Source organism: Haliaeetus albicilla, chromosome 6 (assembly GCF_947461875.1).
Source record: "Haliaeetus albicilla chromosome 6, bHalAlb1.1, whole genome shotgun sequence".
Taxonomy (NCBI): Eukaryota; Metazoa; Chordata; class Aves; order Accipitriformes; family Accipitridae; genus Haliaeetus; species Haliaeetus albicilla.
In genome coordinates, this window is record NC_091488.1 from 7,778,197 (window position 1) to 7,796,863 (window position 18,667).

Genomic DNA, 18,667 nt, shown 5'->3' on the forward strand with positions numbered 1-18,667 from the left:
ATACTTTATGACTGGACTCCATCAGTTCCCAAATTAGGCAATTTTTCATGGATATCTGAAGTCACACTGATCCCGTCTATAAGACCACAGACACTTATAGCAACAGTTTTTACTAAATAACTAGGAGTTTAGAGCAGTGGCCAGACCTGTAGACCTTGGAACAAACCCCTTGGCCCTAATCTGCTCAGATTGAAGAGATTAACTAAACATCCACAGAGAAAATATGTCCTATTATTTTACCACTGGCCTGGTTATATGATTCTCCATTCCTTTTGCTACATCTTTTAGAGTTCTGTTGCTGGGTGCCTACTTTTGCCAGCTAGACAGACAACCCAGATGGCTGTCTAAATCTGTGGATTTCAAGGCAAGAAGTGTCTAAAAGAAAGCAACCAGAAGCTCAGAACTTTGTCACCTCTTTTATCCCTATTTATGAAAGCTTCAAAAGGCACTGAAAGTGTTGCTTTTTCATAGTATGAATTTAATCACATAAATCCTCTGGTTTAAAAGACTTCCCAGAGCCAGAAATACCCTTGCTTTTAACAATCTAGAATCATATGCATGAGCTTGTGTGCAAATTTTTATTAAGTGTTATGTGCATATATGACAGGTATAAAAATGATACTGTTGATATTAATTTAAATTAATGTATGGAATACACAGATTTACTCGTGGTTAAAGAGTACAAACTTAATGAGGGTATAGGACCTTCAGCCATCAGGTTACTAGAGTTGCACGGAATTTATTCTCAGGAAATCTCACATGCATTACCAAGGAAGACTTAGCCTGAACAGGGAAGCCCCTTATTAAAGGTTTACAGTGTACAATTTTATTATTTTGAGACATTTGTTACAAATACCCAACCTTTATGTCATCCTTTCATTGAAATTGTAAAGATCTAAAATGGATATATAGAGAGAGAAATGCCCTGAAGAACAGGGGATTTCATATTTTTTTATTATGTATTTATTCTACAATACTTTTAGAAATTACTAACAGTTTGTATAACCTAATACCTGAAAGGTAATTTAACTGAGCCTTGAGATTCCTCTGGTGAGTTTACTTTAATGACATCTATTTTGAACATCTATTTTGAAAGTTACACAGTTTTCTATTTTTACTGCAAAAGCAAGCCTTGAAAGAATTAGGCACCTTTATGGCCAAAGTTACTATCAAAGGTGTCGTTAGAAGCAACCATCAACACACGAGACAATTATTTATATCTAGCAGACCGAGTTTTATATAAAAACCAAAAGAAAATGGTATAAAAATTTTGTCATGAGACTGACAGATTGGATTTTTATAGAAATACTTTATGCTTCCTACTCTTGTAGGATGATTTGAATCTAATTTTACAGCCACTAAAATCCACTTACATTGCAGTCACTAACCTTACATTAATTCAGCATCAGAGAAGGATGTGCTTTCTGGCTGACGTTATATGTGCACACATTCTTTATGAATTCTGTCGTGACGTTTTTTCCGACCCAGGAGTAAGTTAATCACAAGAAAGACTATTTGTTGTAATATCTCCTAGAACCAGCCATGAAGAGCATAGTGGCAGTATTTCCCTAAGGTTTACACATCAATCAGTAGAAAATAGTTCATAAAAATGTTCACATTTTTCAAGGGAATTTATGGAAATTGTATTTTTAATCATGGAAAGCTTTCTGGGCACTGAAAGTGCATTTTTAAAGGTAGACTGGTGGAGTCATGTACATGACTTCCACTGAATTCCAAAGGTACTTCCCTCCCCAACTCTCTTGATACATACTAATGGTTGCACAGACAAACAAACCACACGTACAAAAATTATTGTTGCTCCAGACATGAACACTCTATATATGTTTGAAACGGGAAAAGCATGATTCAGAGGGAAGAGGAATTATTTCCCTCTTTCTCCTCCCAGACTTAACTTTCATTTTAAATAGTCACTTTTGCAGTAGTACCCTTATTTTGGTTGAGGCTATTAGATAAATACTGTGAATACTGAGAAACAGAGTAACATATATACAGTGTAATTAATTTTTTAATGAAATGAGTTTTTATTAAGTTTATAGTTTAATATATTCAGTTATTAAAATGGAATAGCGAAGCTAAATTTACACCTCAAAGGCAAAATTACCCAAGTATTAATTCAGCTGAATTACTTATTGCTAGGTATTCATTGTGCAGTAAATTGTTTATGGACATGCCTGTAAATTATTATGCTCATCAGCTACTGGCACATCTTATACCATTCTTGATATAGGTTGAGCTTTATTATTTCAGTAAATGAAATACTTAATGTTTTTTAAAAATATCACGTATGTCCCAGTTTATCTATAAGAAGTTACCTTGTATAGTTAATACACTCCATCAATGGAGGATGTACAGGGTGAATCAACCAACTAATTCAATAATGAAGATATTCACTAGCCAACAAAATTACAAAAGGTCCTGTCAAAGACGTTTCTAAAACTATTACTTCTTGAATTATCTTTTTTCTGTCTCCACCAAAGCTGACAAGATTTCCTCTACCTAGTCATCAACTTAGCTAAAGGACAATACTGTAAAATTTCAGAGATGCTGGACTAAAAAGGAGGAGTTATTGGGCTGTCAGCAACTGTCCCCAAGGGAAACCATGACAAAGACAAAATCACAGTCTGTTGTGCTCTGATTCACAACACACTATCCAGAAATGATTAGGCAGCATGGAATGAACAACAACAACAAAATTAGTATCACTTCTTTTTCCTGTTGGCCTTGTGCTATACACTTCTGAATAAATAAAGTTTATTTTGCATTTCTAACAAGGCTGTTGGTCACAGTTCCCTCTTAGAGGAGGTTTTCCCCTTTCTCCTAATAACTGCAGATAATGGTGATCATGTCCTGGATTTACTGATTAAATTCTAATTTACAGACTAACCCTTTGGGAATTAAAAGCAAGCAAATGATCTTCACTCACTACAATAGCACAAGACACTACATGACATCTGCTGGAGAGTGCTGGAATGATTAATATTGTTTGCTTTGTTGAGGTGACAGTTTCCAGACACTGGTAGATTTTGTAATCATGGCTTTTCCAACAATTCCAGCCCACCTTGCTTCAAAAAGTGTTCTACAATGGCTTCTAGGTAAAAACCTAGCATACAGAAAATGCATTATTCACACTGATTAATTTATTACATGCATACAGGCATGAAAGAGCTGGCCTTACTACTTCTTTCCCAAAAGTCCCAGAGCAAAAAGAGCACACATGGTTGGACTGTCAAGCGGTACTTCCGAGAGAAAAAAAAAAAAAAAAAAAAAAAAAAGGCAAAACAAACCACCACAAAACCAACCAAGCAGAAGAAAAAACCACTCAAAAAACAGATTTTGGTACCCAGAGAACACCCTCAAGGAGGTCAAAGTTCAATCAGACCTAGCTGACCCTGGAATAGTTACAACTGTCATAAATCCATTTAACACAATGTTTCTGAAAAAGACATACCAAGAATAATTCTAATGTATGCATTTTGAAGTTTGATATTTCAGTGTCTTTTGCTTTCATTGGCACAAAAAATATTGAAATGGGAGAGCAGAAGAAATACCTCTGTTGTCAACTTTCAAAAACATTGACTTCTTTCAGAAATAAAAGTACAAACATATTAGAAATGTAAATGCATTCACATCTAAAAAGCTAAGACTGTTGAAAAGAAAAATGTCAAAGCTGGTGATGCCCCAAAAATACATTTCCTAATTTGTTTGGAGGGGTTAATAATGAGTCAAAAAATAGGAACACGAAGCTGGACCTTTTAATGATACACAAAGTTTATTAAATGTAAATCCTCTTATAATAGTGAGAAATTGGAGACTAGCAAGAGTTTAAGGAAGGATTTCACATTGCCATGAAATCCCAATAACCAATAGCAGAATGCTGCTGGTATATACATGATCTCTCTTTATAAAAGAATGTGGGGCCATTCTCTGCCAATACCTGGCATTTTGAGTAAAGCAGCATTTGGTGCTACTGGCACCAAGGCAGAGAACAAAAAGTCACTCATTTCACAAATCCACACTAGTTAACTAGTCAGATTTTATCTTCTAGAGTCTACATTCTCCTCTTTTCCCTCCTTCCCCCCAAAAGAAAATCTACAAAAAGCCCCCCGACACTCAAACCCCTCAGTTCAAAAATATATATTTACATATGCTGACAATTTTTAGAGCATGCTCTCCTGCATCATTTTCATAGATTGAGCCCTCCTAGCAAATAGTATACAGCCAAAGTATCTAGATGCTACCTACTCTAGATTTAAATGCCATAATACAGTCACAAGGATGGCTTTTGCTGAGCAAGGTCCAAGATATTCTTGCTCAGGAACCTTCTCTGCAGCTGAGAAGAAAAATAGTCATCTTTTTTGCCTTAATGTACACTCTGCCTCTGCTGGCATATGACATGGGGTCCTATACATGGATAAGGAAGGTAAGGAATACTACGGTGAGGAATACTACTGAAATACTTTTATCACTTTCACATTAAACATGCAGACAAGACAAATGGTAGGAAAACCATGCAGTTACAGTAATACAACAGTGGTTTTAATTAGGAAAATGTGTTTGTGTAAATACAGTTGTAAAATATATTTAACTAAACCAGTGAACAATAATAAGGACTATACTTAATAGTAAAAAGATCTTCTTGAGCAGGGAAACTAACAAAACTGTATTTTCTAAGAATGTATATCTTATAACCCTCCACTGAAATCACAACTACCTCAGCACCTCCTACCCCATCTTCCCAGTGACCCACTGCCCTTCAACAACTCCAGTTTGTTATTTCCTCTGAATTGTCTTTCCTATCAGCAAACACGCAAAGTATTCCCAACTCCATCCAACATCCCTGAAACAACAGCTGGGCAAAAGACACTAACTGCTATAATTTGTTCCAAGATATGCAAGCACTGACTGGCCAGGCCACTAGGCCATTAGATACATAGTGAGCTCATGCAGCAATCTTTCCCTCAGTAGGATAATAATTTTTGTCCTTTTCCTGTAATATTCCAATGCTTTATGAAGATTTTAGGAACCCTGCAATTCTCAAGCCCCTTCTCTGATTTCAAAACTGATGGAGTTGGCCACTGGTTTCAAAGCACTGGAGGAGGAAGGGAGGAAAGACTAGCAAATGAACAGAGTGCAATTGTAGAAGTGTCGTCCCCTTAGCAACCGGACTAAAAAACTAAGAAATCTTTTTCCATGGAACATACAGCAAAATCATACACTATCTCACAGATTTCCTGACTATAAACATATCCATAAGCTATAAACTATAGTTAGATATAATTTCTCACAGATACGTGAATTTCAATGGTATATCTGCAATTACAATAATGTTTCCTATTACAATACATAATCTGTAGGCCCTTGCATAGAAAAGTATTTGTCACATTATTGCAAAAATTTACCTTGTACGTTAACTTCTTCTTGGTATAATTGGGCACCCATAAAATTTTTTGAGCGACCTTGCTCACTTGGCAATCTATCACAATACAATCCTGTGCCAGAGGTTTCTTCCCTATTCCCTTAAGGCTAAAGAAGTTTTCAGTGCCAGCTGTATCATTTCGCAGAATAAGCCTTCCCTATGACAAAGAAAGAAGAAAAAAAGTTTCAGCACTGTAAAAATCCCGTTCAGCTCCCAAACCAACTCCGTTAGTTTATTAATCTTAAATCCAGGCAACAAAACATGCTTACAAGTAAGTGTTCCTACTGACTTTTCTAGCTCTTAAGTAAACTCTGCTGTTAAACAGAGAAGAAAACTAAAGAAACAATATCTTTTATTTTTAATTTTTCAAAATTATGAAATTTAACAAAATAAAGCCTTCATATATCTAGATTTTGTACTTCTAGTCTTCCTCCTGGAAAAAAAAAAAATCGAAGAAAATATGTTCTCATGCATCTTTACTCCTCACATAAAATATAACTTTGCTCAATCATTTCCATGTGTCCTTCAACTAAAATGTTCATAATTATTTGTCATCAAAGGATTCAGGGCTTTTGGCTTTTATAGTACTGGATTCCTAAACTACATTATATTTGGTTGGTAATGCATGCAGAAGGATTACTAATGTTTCACAGAGCAATTTTTCTTTTTTTTTTTTTGTCTGTGGCAATTCACACATTTGAATAGCAACCTGCAGTCAAAATCTCTCAGCTTGTATAGAGGCAAAAATACATATACCGCTTCTTGCTAAAGGTGTGATAGCCTTTGCTCTGCTCTTCATTTTAGAATTCAGAATAGTGATTACTCTGATGACAAAAGCAGCTTCTAAGCAGTGGCTTAACTTGTAACAGAAATTATTTTATGAAACAAAGTACCCATCACAAATTCATTTGTGATGTATGCATGCAATGAGAAATACTCAACATTACTACTTTAATACTTAAGTAATGAAATACATTTCAATATATGTATTTAAATTTAGACTAACACAATGTACATTTTTATGCTCCAAGTTCAGAATGTCTATAGAGTAACTGGTTGTTTCATTAAAATAGAGGGTTTGATAGAAAAGCAAATAAAGGAAGAGATAATAAAGGATGGTGGGGAAATCTATCATGCCTAATCTTAAGCTTTGCAAAGTTAGTTCCTTTGGTTTTTTACTTCAGCTAGTAGGCAATCTTTCAATTTCTGACTCTCAAGCAGATGCTTAATATTAGTAACCACTTAAGCACTTTTGTAATTTGGACACCAATGTAAATTTTATGGACAGAAGCATCCTTTTCAAATATTGAAACTAATTTCCTTCTTACCATTGTTATGCCCTCAGCAATAGGCTTGAACATTAGAGGATACAAAGCTGTTTCACCTAGACCCACATTTATTAGGGGAGGGCCGTAAAAACCCTGTCCTTCCAAAATTGCTTCAAGTTTCCAGTCATGGCTGGACATGTTACTCTGAAATAAAAGTAGAGGTGTAAATTAGATTATGCATTTAAAGACCTTAACATGCATTTCAGCTTTTACTTGCAGTTATCATCAATCAGAGCACAGTACTCATTTTCCCAAAGTACTGGCTCAGAGCACCTTTGGGGAGAATAAAACAGTGTATTTTAAGAATGAATTAAGCTAATACTAAATCCCTTGTTCCTGGCAGCCACAGGTACTGGTATCAATATTATCAGTAGCAATACTGTCAGCAGGAATACTCATTAGAATAATATGTACATGATATAGCTAATGGTCAAGATGGAATTTATAAGTATCATCATAAACATTTACAAGTATCTTTATGATACTGTTTAATGCTTGCCAAAATTCTGTCCCTTTTCCATCTGTAGAAAATCTTAGTGTACCTCTCTGAAGTGCTGATGTGGTGTACTAGCATATAGTGCCTCATTTGGCCACTGACTATATTATAGGATCAGTCTTGCTTATGAATTAAGGACTCCATCTCCAAAGGAGTATTTACAGGCTCAAGAGTCTAATCAATTTTAAAGAATGATTGTCCTGAGTAGTATGAAAGCCTATTTAAGAAACGTGTTTGTCTTGCACCCAGATGTATCACAAGACTGCTTGATTATGGTAGAAAGTGAGATATTTTGTGATACATGCCTGGGGGCTGCATAAAAATAGTAAAACTAAAATAATGCTATTCAGCCTCCCACTATTTGAAGGAACCAGATGACCAAATATCCAGTCTGCAAAAAGGTTAACATCCATCTGAAAAAGAAAATAAACTGGCATTCAAGAGCTAATACATTCCTTGTCAAAACACAGAAGTTTGATCTCATCTATGAATAGAGGAAGTAATCCTTTGATACATAATGTTCTTCATCCATGGAAAATTGTATATAGACATCAGAGATAAACAATGGATTTGGGGGAATAGAGGTAGGTGATACTTCAATCTTTGTTTCCTTCTTTGAAAGTCTCTCAAGTTCAGCTCTTTCAATCTCAGAAACTACGAACCACCACCTGTGGTCATCAGAGCTAACCCCATGGCATGGCACGAGACCTGCAGTATCATATATCTAAGGTTTGATTAATATGTATGATGAATGCTTAATTCGTAGTTGTTAAGAGGTAAATTTCGTAGTAGTTGAGCACAAATGCCTGTTTGGAACGTTGAGATTTGTATAATGCCTCAGTTTTTCAGAATACTTCCATCACTGTGGTCTCCAATTCTGTAATAACAACAATTACCTCATCTCTGGTAGAAAACATGAAAGAAAAAAAGTAATTAACTGGTATCCTCACGCTGAGGATAAAATGAAAGGGAAAAAAGGCAACAAAAGGTTATTTTTATTCTCTCTCTCTCCCCCCCCCCCCCCCCCCCCCGCAAAATATCAGGAACAACTTTATCCTTTTGAAAACCAGCTTGACCAGTTTTAAAACTGGCAGGTCATCACCCTTTGCTAATCTACTGTTTTGAAAGGTGGGACAGAGGAAACGCTTCACCATGATTGTTCTTTGGGAAGGAAAAGAGGAGGACAGTGAAAATTTGGGGGCTTAAGTTGTTTTATTTTCAATGATTTCTAGTGCCATTGGTATCAGACGCTTCCTTTATCCACACTAGTGATGATTACACCAATACAGAGCATAAGTATTTCTTCTTAATCTCAAACAAAAAAACTTGTCAGCTGGAGAAATGTAGCTGACAAACATGGTCACTTTGAAATTCTTCTGTAACAAATCCTTCTACTACAGCATGAATTTGTCTAAAAATATCTTCTAAAGAAAGATATTAAGGTCAACCACAAACATTAGAAAATGAAAATAAAATATTTGTTAAATTCTACTCCCTTGTACTTATGCATTAACAAACAGTTTTAATTATTTAATCATCTAATTCTTACAGGATCTCTGCTTAATGTGAAATCTTATCTGAAGCCTGTTAAGTCAATGAGAAACCCAACTAATGCTAAGGGAGTTAGAATCTTTTCACAGGATGGTAGGTAGTTAAATCCAAGGTACATAATAAGGCTGCGTGTATGGGACCTATACCTGGAGAGGCTGAAAGTGATTAATAGAACAATTACATTCATCTCATGGTTGTGAGAATTACAGAAACTTCAGATGTTCAGCCTGAACTCCCGTATCAAAAACAATCACAGATTTCAGATTAAGGTGGGTTCTTATTCTGGTTCTGTCACTAATTCACTGTGTGGCTTTAAGCAAATCACTTGACCATTTTATCTGCTCCATTTTAAAAGTGTTCCACCTACCACACAGATGTGATGACAGTTAGTTTGCTAGTGTCTGTAAAAAGTGCTTTGAACACTAAATATTAGGTTGAAGAAACTAAGTTTAGCAGATCGAACAACCCCATAACTCAGTTTCACTCTCTATGAGCATCTGTCTTCCTCCAAAGAGTATTTCAAAGTTCAGTAATTTGAATGACAAATGTAACAGTGCTAACTAACAACATAAAAGCATGGGAACACTTCCGATAGATGCTATGATTCCGATAGAGATACGCATTCCCTCTCTCACAAACACACACATACATACAGAGAGAATATATGCTCCAATTGGGGTACTTTTTATTTCCTTGCTAAGAAAACAAGTAGCACTTAAAAGTATAAAAGCATGACTCCTGCATGAAATTTAAAAGCATATACTTAGGAACACTCAGAAGTGAAAAAAAACCACAAAAAAAACCCCAAAAGAATAAAGCCAATCTGTTTTGAAACTCTATTTAAAGAAGGTGGAAAAAACCCTAACCTTTCTGTGTTATATAACAGCTGGTTTTCAACTAATGTAACATTCAATAAATCAATGTTTAATAAATAATATATGAATATCTTAAAATTTACGTGTAAGAGCAGATAGCCCTGTAATATGATTTCCTTTCATTTTCTTTACTTTTTTTTTTCTTTCCTAATGAACTAGTTCTTGTCTACCTTCAGTATTTCACACAGCATCCACAGTATGCTCTTTCCCTGGACATTAAGTCTCCGTGTTTGAATCTGCCCCCACTCTTTTGTCTACAAAATCTCAGGATAATTTTTCTATAAATTAACTCACCAGTATTCTTCAGTGGCTCTAATATCAAAAGGTTACATCAAGTACGTAGACCAAAGTGTAGTTCAAATCTCAGGAAATATTTTACTATTTTTATCTCTTAAAGAATCTTCACCCTTTCTCTCGCAGCTTAAGCTCCTTTCCTATAATTTTTTTCATATTTTTTGTCTTTTAAATGGGAAAAGTTCTCTAAAATTTGAACAATAATCTTCCGAGGGAGATGATGTTCTAACCTATACTCCATCTTCACTCCCTGGCCTTACTTCTCACGTGTCAAGGGTTTCATAAACAAAATAGGTATGATAAAACTATATATGATATACTGCCTATGCTTGCCATATTTTTTAAATTGTATATAATCTAGTTCTTCTATTTTACTTCTCAACATCTCTCCTTTTTTTTCAGAAACAATACATTCATTGCCTAGATTAAACAACTCCTTTTTTCACTTTCAGTGTGATAACATTATTAAATAACAGATTAACAATTGTCAGGACAGAAGTGAAACATTAGAAATAAGCCCATCAAAATAATAATTTACTTTAAGAACAGCCAGAAACTATTTTTCCCAACAAGCTTTATATTATGTCCAATATGGACTTTGAGTAAGAATACTCAAGTCAGTATTTACAGGCTTTGTGCATTTTACAACTGTAAATTTTAACAGTATTGATCCAGAGTCCAGTTTTTAAAAGTCCTGAATCTTAGTTTAGTTTCTAGTGGTAAAGTGAACTTACAATTGGAATATCCTGATTCACTGCCTGGTAAGCTGGAGTTAGAAATTCAAGCTCTGCTTCAGCATGGTCTGTATTCACTACACATTCAATCTCATAGACACGAATATCGCAGGAGGACTTCAGAAGAATCTGACAGTGGTAGCGACCAGCATGCCGAGGAATGAATTTTATAGGAAGCTCAACTGCATCACTTCTATCTAAAAGCAAAACCAAAAAATTGCAATGCTGTAAAGCTTTTCAGAAACATTGAATTCATAAGCAGAATCTGGAAAGAGTTCCAATAAACTGTAGGAGAGTCTCTCCAGCAGTACATGCAACACTTTAAAACAAAATAGACTTTTAGGACTGTTACCATATAAGCACAGTCAAATTTTTATTTTCCTAAAAAAAAAAAAGCTATGTTTTAGCATCTAAACAATATTTTCTATTGTTTTTAGTAGTGCGCAGAGAGAAATATTTTTAAAGATCTATTAAATTTGTTAGAAAAGTTTAATGTATATGAATTTCTGTGAATATCAAAAAGTATAGTAGTTACTATACTTTTGTCAACAGTTACCATGAGAGGTATCAGAGACAATACAGTACATTTGGCTAATAGTAGCCCAAACAATGACTGGAGTTCTGTTAAGTTTAGCAGTTCTCATGAGAGCTACTCATTAGACTTTTCCTATGGCCAATTTTGGACTGAAAGTCTGAGTTACCAAAAATGCCAGGGGTGTCCACGTTGGAACAGAACCATGAAAAGCCCCATTTGCCCAATCGACAGCAGGTATGAAAAACTCCCCACAGTCATCTTTAGAGTAAGGAAGATGCAATACAAATGCTGCCCATCTTTGGACACAGCCAGGTCTAAGAAGTCTGCTGCAAAGACTTCCTCCTCTGCTCTTGCTTACAGAAAGGATCAGGCTCTTTCACAGTATTTTAAGCCCTTCACTAGCCCTTGTAGGACACTTTCTAAAGGAGAAGGGAAGGCACATGAGGAACTCCAGTGACTGGCCATAAAAAGAGTCCAACTCTCCCAAGAGTCTCCAAGAAACCTGAAAAACTACATGAAGACTGCTGCTGTAAAAACATCACTGTAGTTTTACACGTAACAAAGATTGTTCTTCTTTTCCAAGGTTAGAAACCAACGTCTGAAGTTGGAAAAGATAATGAGGAAGGTCAGAGACAATGTAACGACAGAACAGAACCTTACAGATAAAACTCCAAGCGAATTGCTGGTCCCTGAGGGGGAACACCTGAAAAATTCTTGTGGAATTTCCCTTCTTCCTTAATTTGGCTTATTTCCTGATGATATGTATGACAACTGGTCTCAAACTATTCTAATATCTTCAATGACGACTACTGACTTTAGAAAGTGCAATCAATTTTCATTTGCAATGCTGCTCATTCTATTCCAAAAAGTGGTGGTCCTCATGTATTCAGTTCTCACCTCCCTGAAAATGAACACCAAATTGAAGCTTTCTTGTTGCTTTATGTCATCACTACTTCAGTATTTTCACAAAAATAGCTCAAGTTCAAGAGATGAACCATACAGAATGACATTATTAATCTTTCAACATTACTAGGCTATCAAAAAGATTAGAAATTGCACCTCAGGTTTAACCCTATCTGAAATAAATTAGTTTTTTTCTCTTTCAAAGACAAGATTAATGGCCTGGTAATTTTAGAATTATTACTCTTTTTTCTATTTTGTCACTAAGTTATTATCCCTATGGGCTGTCTTCCACAAAAGTGACCTGTCAGTTATGCAAGGAATGAAACCGTCCTTTCCCTTCTTCAGTTCATTAGTACAGTCCCTAATTTTCTCTGTCTACAAGAATTATTTTAGGATGTTGAAACTAAATATTTACTTAGAATTTAAAGTACACATTTTAAATACTTGCATTTCACAATAAAGTAGATATTTACAACATCTATTTGAAGAAGGATAAAACAGTGTATCAGAAACTCCAGAATATTTCTGCATGAGTTTTATTTTCTTGCACTACATGGGAATTGTAATTACTAAAAATTAGCATTATCCTTCACTGAGTTGGACCCATATTTGAAGCGCACACTTTCAGACAGAAATGCCTCCTATAGAAAAATTTAAACAGAAAACCAAGAAGTGTCTTCCTACCCATCTCATTCCATATTTATAATATTTAGTTTGGCATTATTTTCGTTAAAATATTTGTTTCTTATGCATTAAAAAAATGTATTGAAGAATAGGTCTGTTGAATAATTGAAATATTATGATCAGTTACAATCAGTGAAAAGGAAACCTAGTAAATTGGTGATGTTTATTTAACTTGATAAGTATTTTATGCAATAAGACATGGTTTCTGAAGCAAGACAGGATCTCCAAATCAAAATGATTAGAGAAATCACTTGCCTGTGAATTATAGGTGAAGGTTGGGAGGGTTTCTGCAAAACGTTTTTTCATGCTAATTTTAAATACCATAGAGTAAACTGAGCTTAAAAGTTTCTCAGCTTAGCGTGTTTTCTTCTTTCTCAGTCTCATAAGATATTCAGCAAAGATTAGTCTAGGAATTAATTCAAAGATTTAATGAAAATAATCCACGGGGTCAAAACTGGCTTAACAATTTCTGAGACAAAAGTAGTAACAGTAAGCGATGGGCAGCATTTATGTTATTTCTGTGTAACAGGAAGCAGAGCCTGCATCCATAGAAATTAATGAGACTGCAAGTATTTCCACAACAGTGAAAAGTCAGGCAGAACAATACAGGCTTTTAGTACAGTTTCTTTCCCTAGACAGGATATTTATTTTTTGATGGGCAGTTATTTCATGTGAAATAGGCAAACAGTTTTATTTTATAGATTTGTATTAGACAAATGCCCATGGGAAATATTTACTTGATCCTGAATCTGAATATCTGAATTGAGTTTAGTTGTGATACAGTTATCAACACAGGGATATTTGCAAAAGCAATACTTTTGGTGTGTAATACCACCACACGTTCTTGGAAAGCTAAATTATAGCACATAGGTTTTGGTCATGTTCTCTGGCAACTGCCTGGCATCTTGTGCCATTTACTTATAGCAAAAGACAATCTGATCACTATCTGGAATTAAGAAAGTCCATGTTTTCTGGTTCTTACAAGTCTTACAACTCATCATTTTAGATCTGCCTGATCTGAATTCAAAGTTAATCCTCTAACTTCATTGGCCAACAAACAGCACCTTTCAAAGAAAAGTAATGACAATTCTTTCGACATTAAAATGTAAGAAAAAATACATTCTAGAGGTTAATAATAATGGCACTTAGCAGAGTAATCGCTGTTTAGCCCTACCACAAATTATGGGAGGAGGGAAAGAATAAAGAATAGAAATGCTACTCTTCCATATCACAATCTGTTGTCATAACTTCTGAAGGTAGGAAACTATTAGCCTTCAGCAGTTAGTCAACTACTTGCACATTATATTAGCTTTTATTCAGCCATGATGGCTCTATCTATTTAGCAGCTCAAAGCTAAATTTCACAGTGAACTTATCTCTGACACTGTGCATGTGTCACAAATAACTGGTTAAATTAACCTGAAGACTGAATTTGCCGGTATGGACTCCTAGGAGGTTAAATACTGAAGAGCCCAGACTCTTTTGACTTCTGTTTATATACTGGCTCTTCAAATGAGCTCATCTGAATTAGAATATCACTCTACTCAGTAGTCTTGAAAAAGCAACCACTGTTTTATATCCCTTAATGAGTGCTGATAGGTTTTGAAATTTTTGCTATCCCTGTGTGTGTTTCCTGATTTTCTTTCACTTTATCTGAATACAACAGATTTGTAGAATAGTTTATAAAAAACCTACTAACTGTTTATTGGTTCTTTTTTCCACTTAAATACAGTATATCATTACATATCTAAACAAACAGTTAAATACACTTGATCAATTGGAAAAGGAAGATCTACTGGGGGGGGGAAGGAATGAGAGCAGGTTTATCTTAATTGATTTAAAAATGCAAATGGCAGAGACTTTTTTTCAATGTCTTGTCATGAATACTCAGCAGCCATGTTCATGTATCACATTCAGGAGCCAGCAAAGAGCTGTGCGGCACTACAATAAAGTAGAAGAAAGAGTTTCTTGCAGGTTGGTTGTTTAATAATTAAACATTGCCCCTCACTATTTCTGAAGAATACTCGTAAGTGCTTTAGAAACAAGCAGGCTACACAGTCACTATGCCAATGGGCAATCGGAATGCTGCCAAGTAAAATTTTTCTTAATACAACTTAAGAAACATAATAAAGCTAAGGTGCTTTCTTAAGTCATCTGATGTATAGCCCCTACTGAAAAGGATTAGCCAAATTAGAAAATATTGCATTGAGAAAAAAAAATAGCAGAGTAATAATTCAAAGTCTCTTTATCTAAAATCACAACAAAGACAGAGCCAAGATCTCTCTAACACATATGCCCAAAATTTACAAATATAAAAAATTTCAAAAGTGATTCTTCATGGCTGGAAGAAGGAAGTGTTTGAGATGAGATCTTTAAAAATAAGCAACCGAGGGGAAAAGAAGGAAGGTTAAGCAAAATTTCCTACTAACAGAGAAGAGAGATCAGAACTAATGAAGAGTGCACTGAATGCATAAGGAAGTATTACATGGAGAGAATCAAAGACCAAGTTTTTATACCACTTACTGCAAAACAGTAAGTTAATGCAAAATTAGTAATGAAGGCTTAATGCCAAAAAGATATAACAAGAGCTAGCTAGAGATTTCTGTAGCACATGATAATACACATTCCTTCCTTTCTGCAGTCTAGAATTCTCTAAGGAAAGAAGTTTTCTTTCAAAAAAAGAGAAAAAAAGTAAGACAGCAGTTGTTTTAACTGAAGCCACAACAATCTGAATAAATTAACTGTAGGAACAATTATGAAGAAAGTAGAAAATTTCTAACAATTCTTGATAGTTCTGTAGAGAAAGCTTTTTCATCCATTCACTGGGGAGGAAGGAAGGGGAAAAAAAAAAAAAAAAAAAAGAGGGCTCTTTTTGGGTATTCTTTGCAAGTATAAAATCAGGCAGCCAGCATTATCAAATCCTGTAGTAAGAGGCAAAAGAACTCTGATATTAGCTTTTGATACTGAATCTAAATTAGATAGCAAGGTGGAACAACATTTTTTCGCTGAAAATGCATTGTGGACTTTTATTTCTTCCTAGACAATTTTAACGCCGAAATAGTACAATCTAGCTATCAAAAAACCATGTTTTATTTCTATTTTCCTGCCTAGGTTTTTTATGTCTATCTTTATAAACTAGGAATGAAACTGAACCGTATGGCATGACTAAAAACATTCCAGAAAAGTTCAACAATGTACATGCTCCTAAAATACAGTAAGTGTATATCAGGGCATACTTGTTTAGGTGCGTATCCATTTGAAAATTAAAATCTTACCATTATTTTAAGGAATTGCACAAATTTATCATTACTGATGTAATATATATGGATATTTATCATTACATGGCAGCAGCAGATGATATTTGGTTATTATTACAACATATAATATAAAGTTTTGATATGCTGGTACTGACATGCTGTTGTATTGCTTTTGCATATCAATTCCTATCAATCATTTACTCCCATATACTTTCTTTCCTTTAAAATACTTCTAGTCCAAGGGAATTAGCATCAGGTTTCTGCTAACAGTACAATTGGTAACATAAAGTCCTTTCACAGCAGAAGATTGCAAACAGAAAAACAGTCTGGAAAAAGAAAACCAAATAAACACGAAGCCCTTCTTATGAAGTACTTGCATGCTGTGGTATCCATGAACCATCACATGCAAATACGTGAGGTGCTTCATCTCAGGAACTTCTACACATTCCTTTTTCAATTACTTAAAGCCATTGTCAGTATCATGTTACAATATATAAAGGCGCAGCCTATTCCAGAAAATTCCCCAATTTCCTAACTCTGAGATAAATGCTTATTGTTCTTACAACTGGATACCCACCACAGCGCTTTAGTTTTAGATATTGGTAGCAATAGATCTTGTATTATTTGCTCAAATTGCAATTGCTCAAATTAGCTGTAGAATGTTTCCTTTTCTCAACAAAGAAGATCCTACGTATGCCTGAACTTTATTTTCCAAATTTGTGTGTATTAAAATTATGGTCCTTAACTTTTGTTAAACTTTGGTGCAAATATTTTATGAGTACTGAGAAATCTGATAACCAATTTCCATCTTCCAGAGTAAAATTTTTTCTCTTTTCCCTAATCATTCAAATAATTTTTACTTTAGCTTTGATTTTTCAGCCTTTATTTATTTCAACTTGATGTCTAGGAATGTATTTATTTTTGTGCATTTTTAGCTTTTAAGCATTTATTCTTTTTCCCCCTCTTTGTATAATCTGACTGCATCAAATATTTATTTCATTTTTAATACCAAAAGACATATTATTGGACATTTATCTTAACATTAGAATTTCACCAAATAATTCTTCTATTAAGACCTAGCCTGACAGTTGGAACAAAAGTGTGTATCTTAGGAAAGCATCCACTTTCTTTTTTATAAGACTAAGTGGTAGAAAGATTGTTGTTTCTCTTGAGTTTGTGTCAGTATTTAATAAACCTCACACTCACATCATTTTACAGGTATCATAAATTGTTTCATTACAAATCTCTCTGTTATGTAGAAAGCGCTATGCTTTCTGCATGGAGCCCTTTACAGTCAGACATATTCTCCCTTTTTAAGTACTTACAGGTAAACTGAACAGGACGTCTTTCCCTCAGAGATCACTGAGATATCAAGCTATTCAAGCTTCCAAGACCTTGAAATAATTACTACAGCACTTTTCTGAACCCTTCCTCATTTCTAACCTCCCTTCTGAACTATGGAAACCAGAACTAGATGTGATGTTCCAGTAATACTCTTCCTTTCATATAACGTAATAGCACTTTTTAATACCTACACTGTATTTTGCCAGTTACGCATTCAAGACCCTTGTTTCTCCAAATTTAAAAAAAAAATTCCTTAATGAAAGACTGAGAGGGAGCTGAAGTCAGAAAAACACAGAGTGGGAAATAAGGCTGAAACCCTTAGTACTCTGCTACTTTGCAGATTTCTCAAACATTTTCAGAGACATCACTTTGCAAAACAAAGCCCTTCCTCACCTTTCAACTTATGTTATTTCACCTTTGATACATAACATTATTTAGTATAAAACCCATGATGTTCAAATAAACCCAACTGCTGAGCAAGCTGTTCTGCTTCATTTAAACTTAATTAAAGCTGATCTTTCATAAACAGCTGAAAAGACAAATAGGATGGATTTTTGTTTTGGTTTTAGCAGTTTTACCCAAAAATCTATAGCCATTTCCTTCTTACCCCGCCATAATTGGTGTTGTGCTGCTAGACAGGAGCAGCAAATATACAGCAGATGAACTGCTTATAAACTCCATTAAACAAAGATAACATAATAGCTCTGACTTGTCAAACATGCTCCTTACTTGCAGGAAGAGCATGTTCTCTTCTACAGATACAGTTCTATAAAATAAGACTGCATGGCAGGAAATCTTTAGACTAAACTGTGAAAAATAATAATTATCAAAATTATAAACATATATATGCATTACAAAGTCAGTGACAGTGGCAACTACATTAAAAAGTTTTAAAACATGTATCTTTACAAAATAAAAGCAAGATGTACTCAATTTTAAATCATTGCTTTATCCTAAAGGTGCACAGAACACGTGAAGGCAGATGGATGCTTATCAGGTTACAACTCTGAGCCATAAAACCTCTCTATTCAAAGTTTCTTGTATTTTCACCTCTAGAAGGAACACAGGGAGTGACACTGGCACAGCACAACATTCTTCCAGTCACAGCATGGGACAGGTCCAAATATGCACATAATAATAAATAAAATAAAATTAATAAAATAAATACAATGAAAGGAAGTCAATGTCTTCCTCCCGGATCCAGTGACGATGAGAAACGGGCATGGCCAA

General features: G+C 34.7%; 1 protein-coding gene across 1 annotated transcript in view; it reads right to left on the reverse strand.

The window, feature by feature from the left end:
• CFAP47 (cilia and flagella associated protein 47) overlaps window positions 1-18,667 on the reverse strand; it is a 334,652-nt gene that overhangs the window by 159,984 nt on the left and 156,001 nt on the right. The window contains exons 46-48 of the mRNA XM_069784915.1: window positions 10,716-10,912; window positions 6,766-6,909; window positions 5,421-5,594 (exon numbers count right to left, since the gene is read on the reverse strand). Coding sequence (XP_069641016.1) covers window positions 5,421-5,594; window positions 6,766-6,909; window positions 10,716-10,912 — 515 coding nt within the window. The remainder of the gene's footprint in view (window positions 1-5,420; window positions 5,595-6,765; window positions 6,910-10,715; window positions 10,913-18,667) is intronic.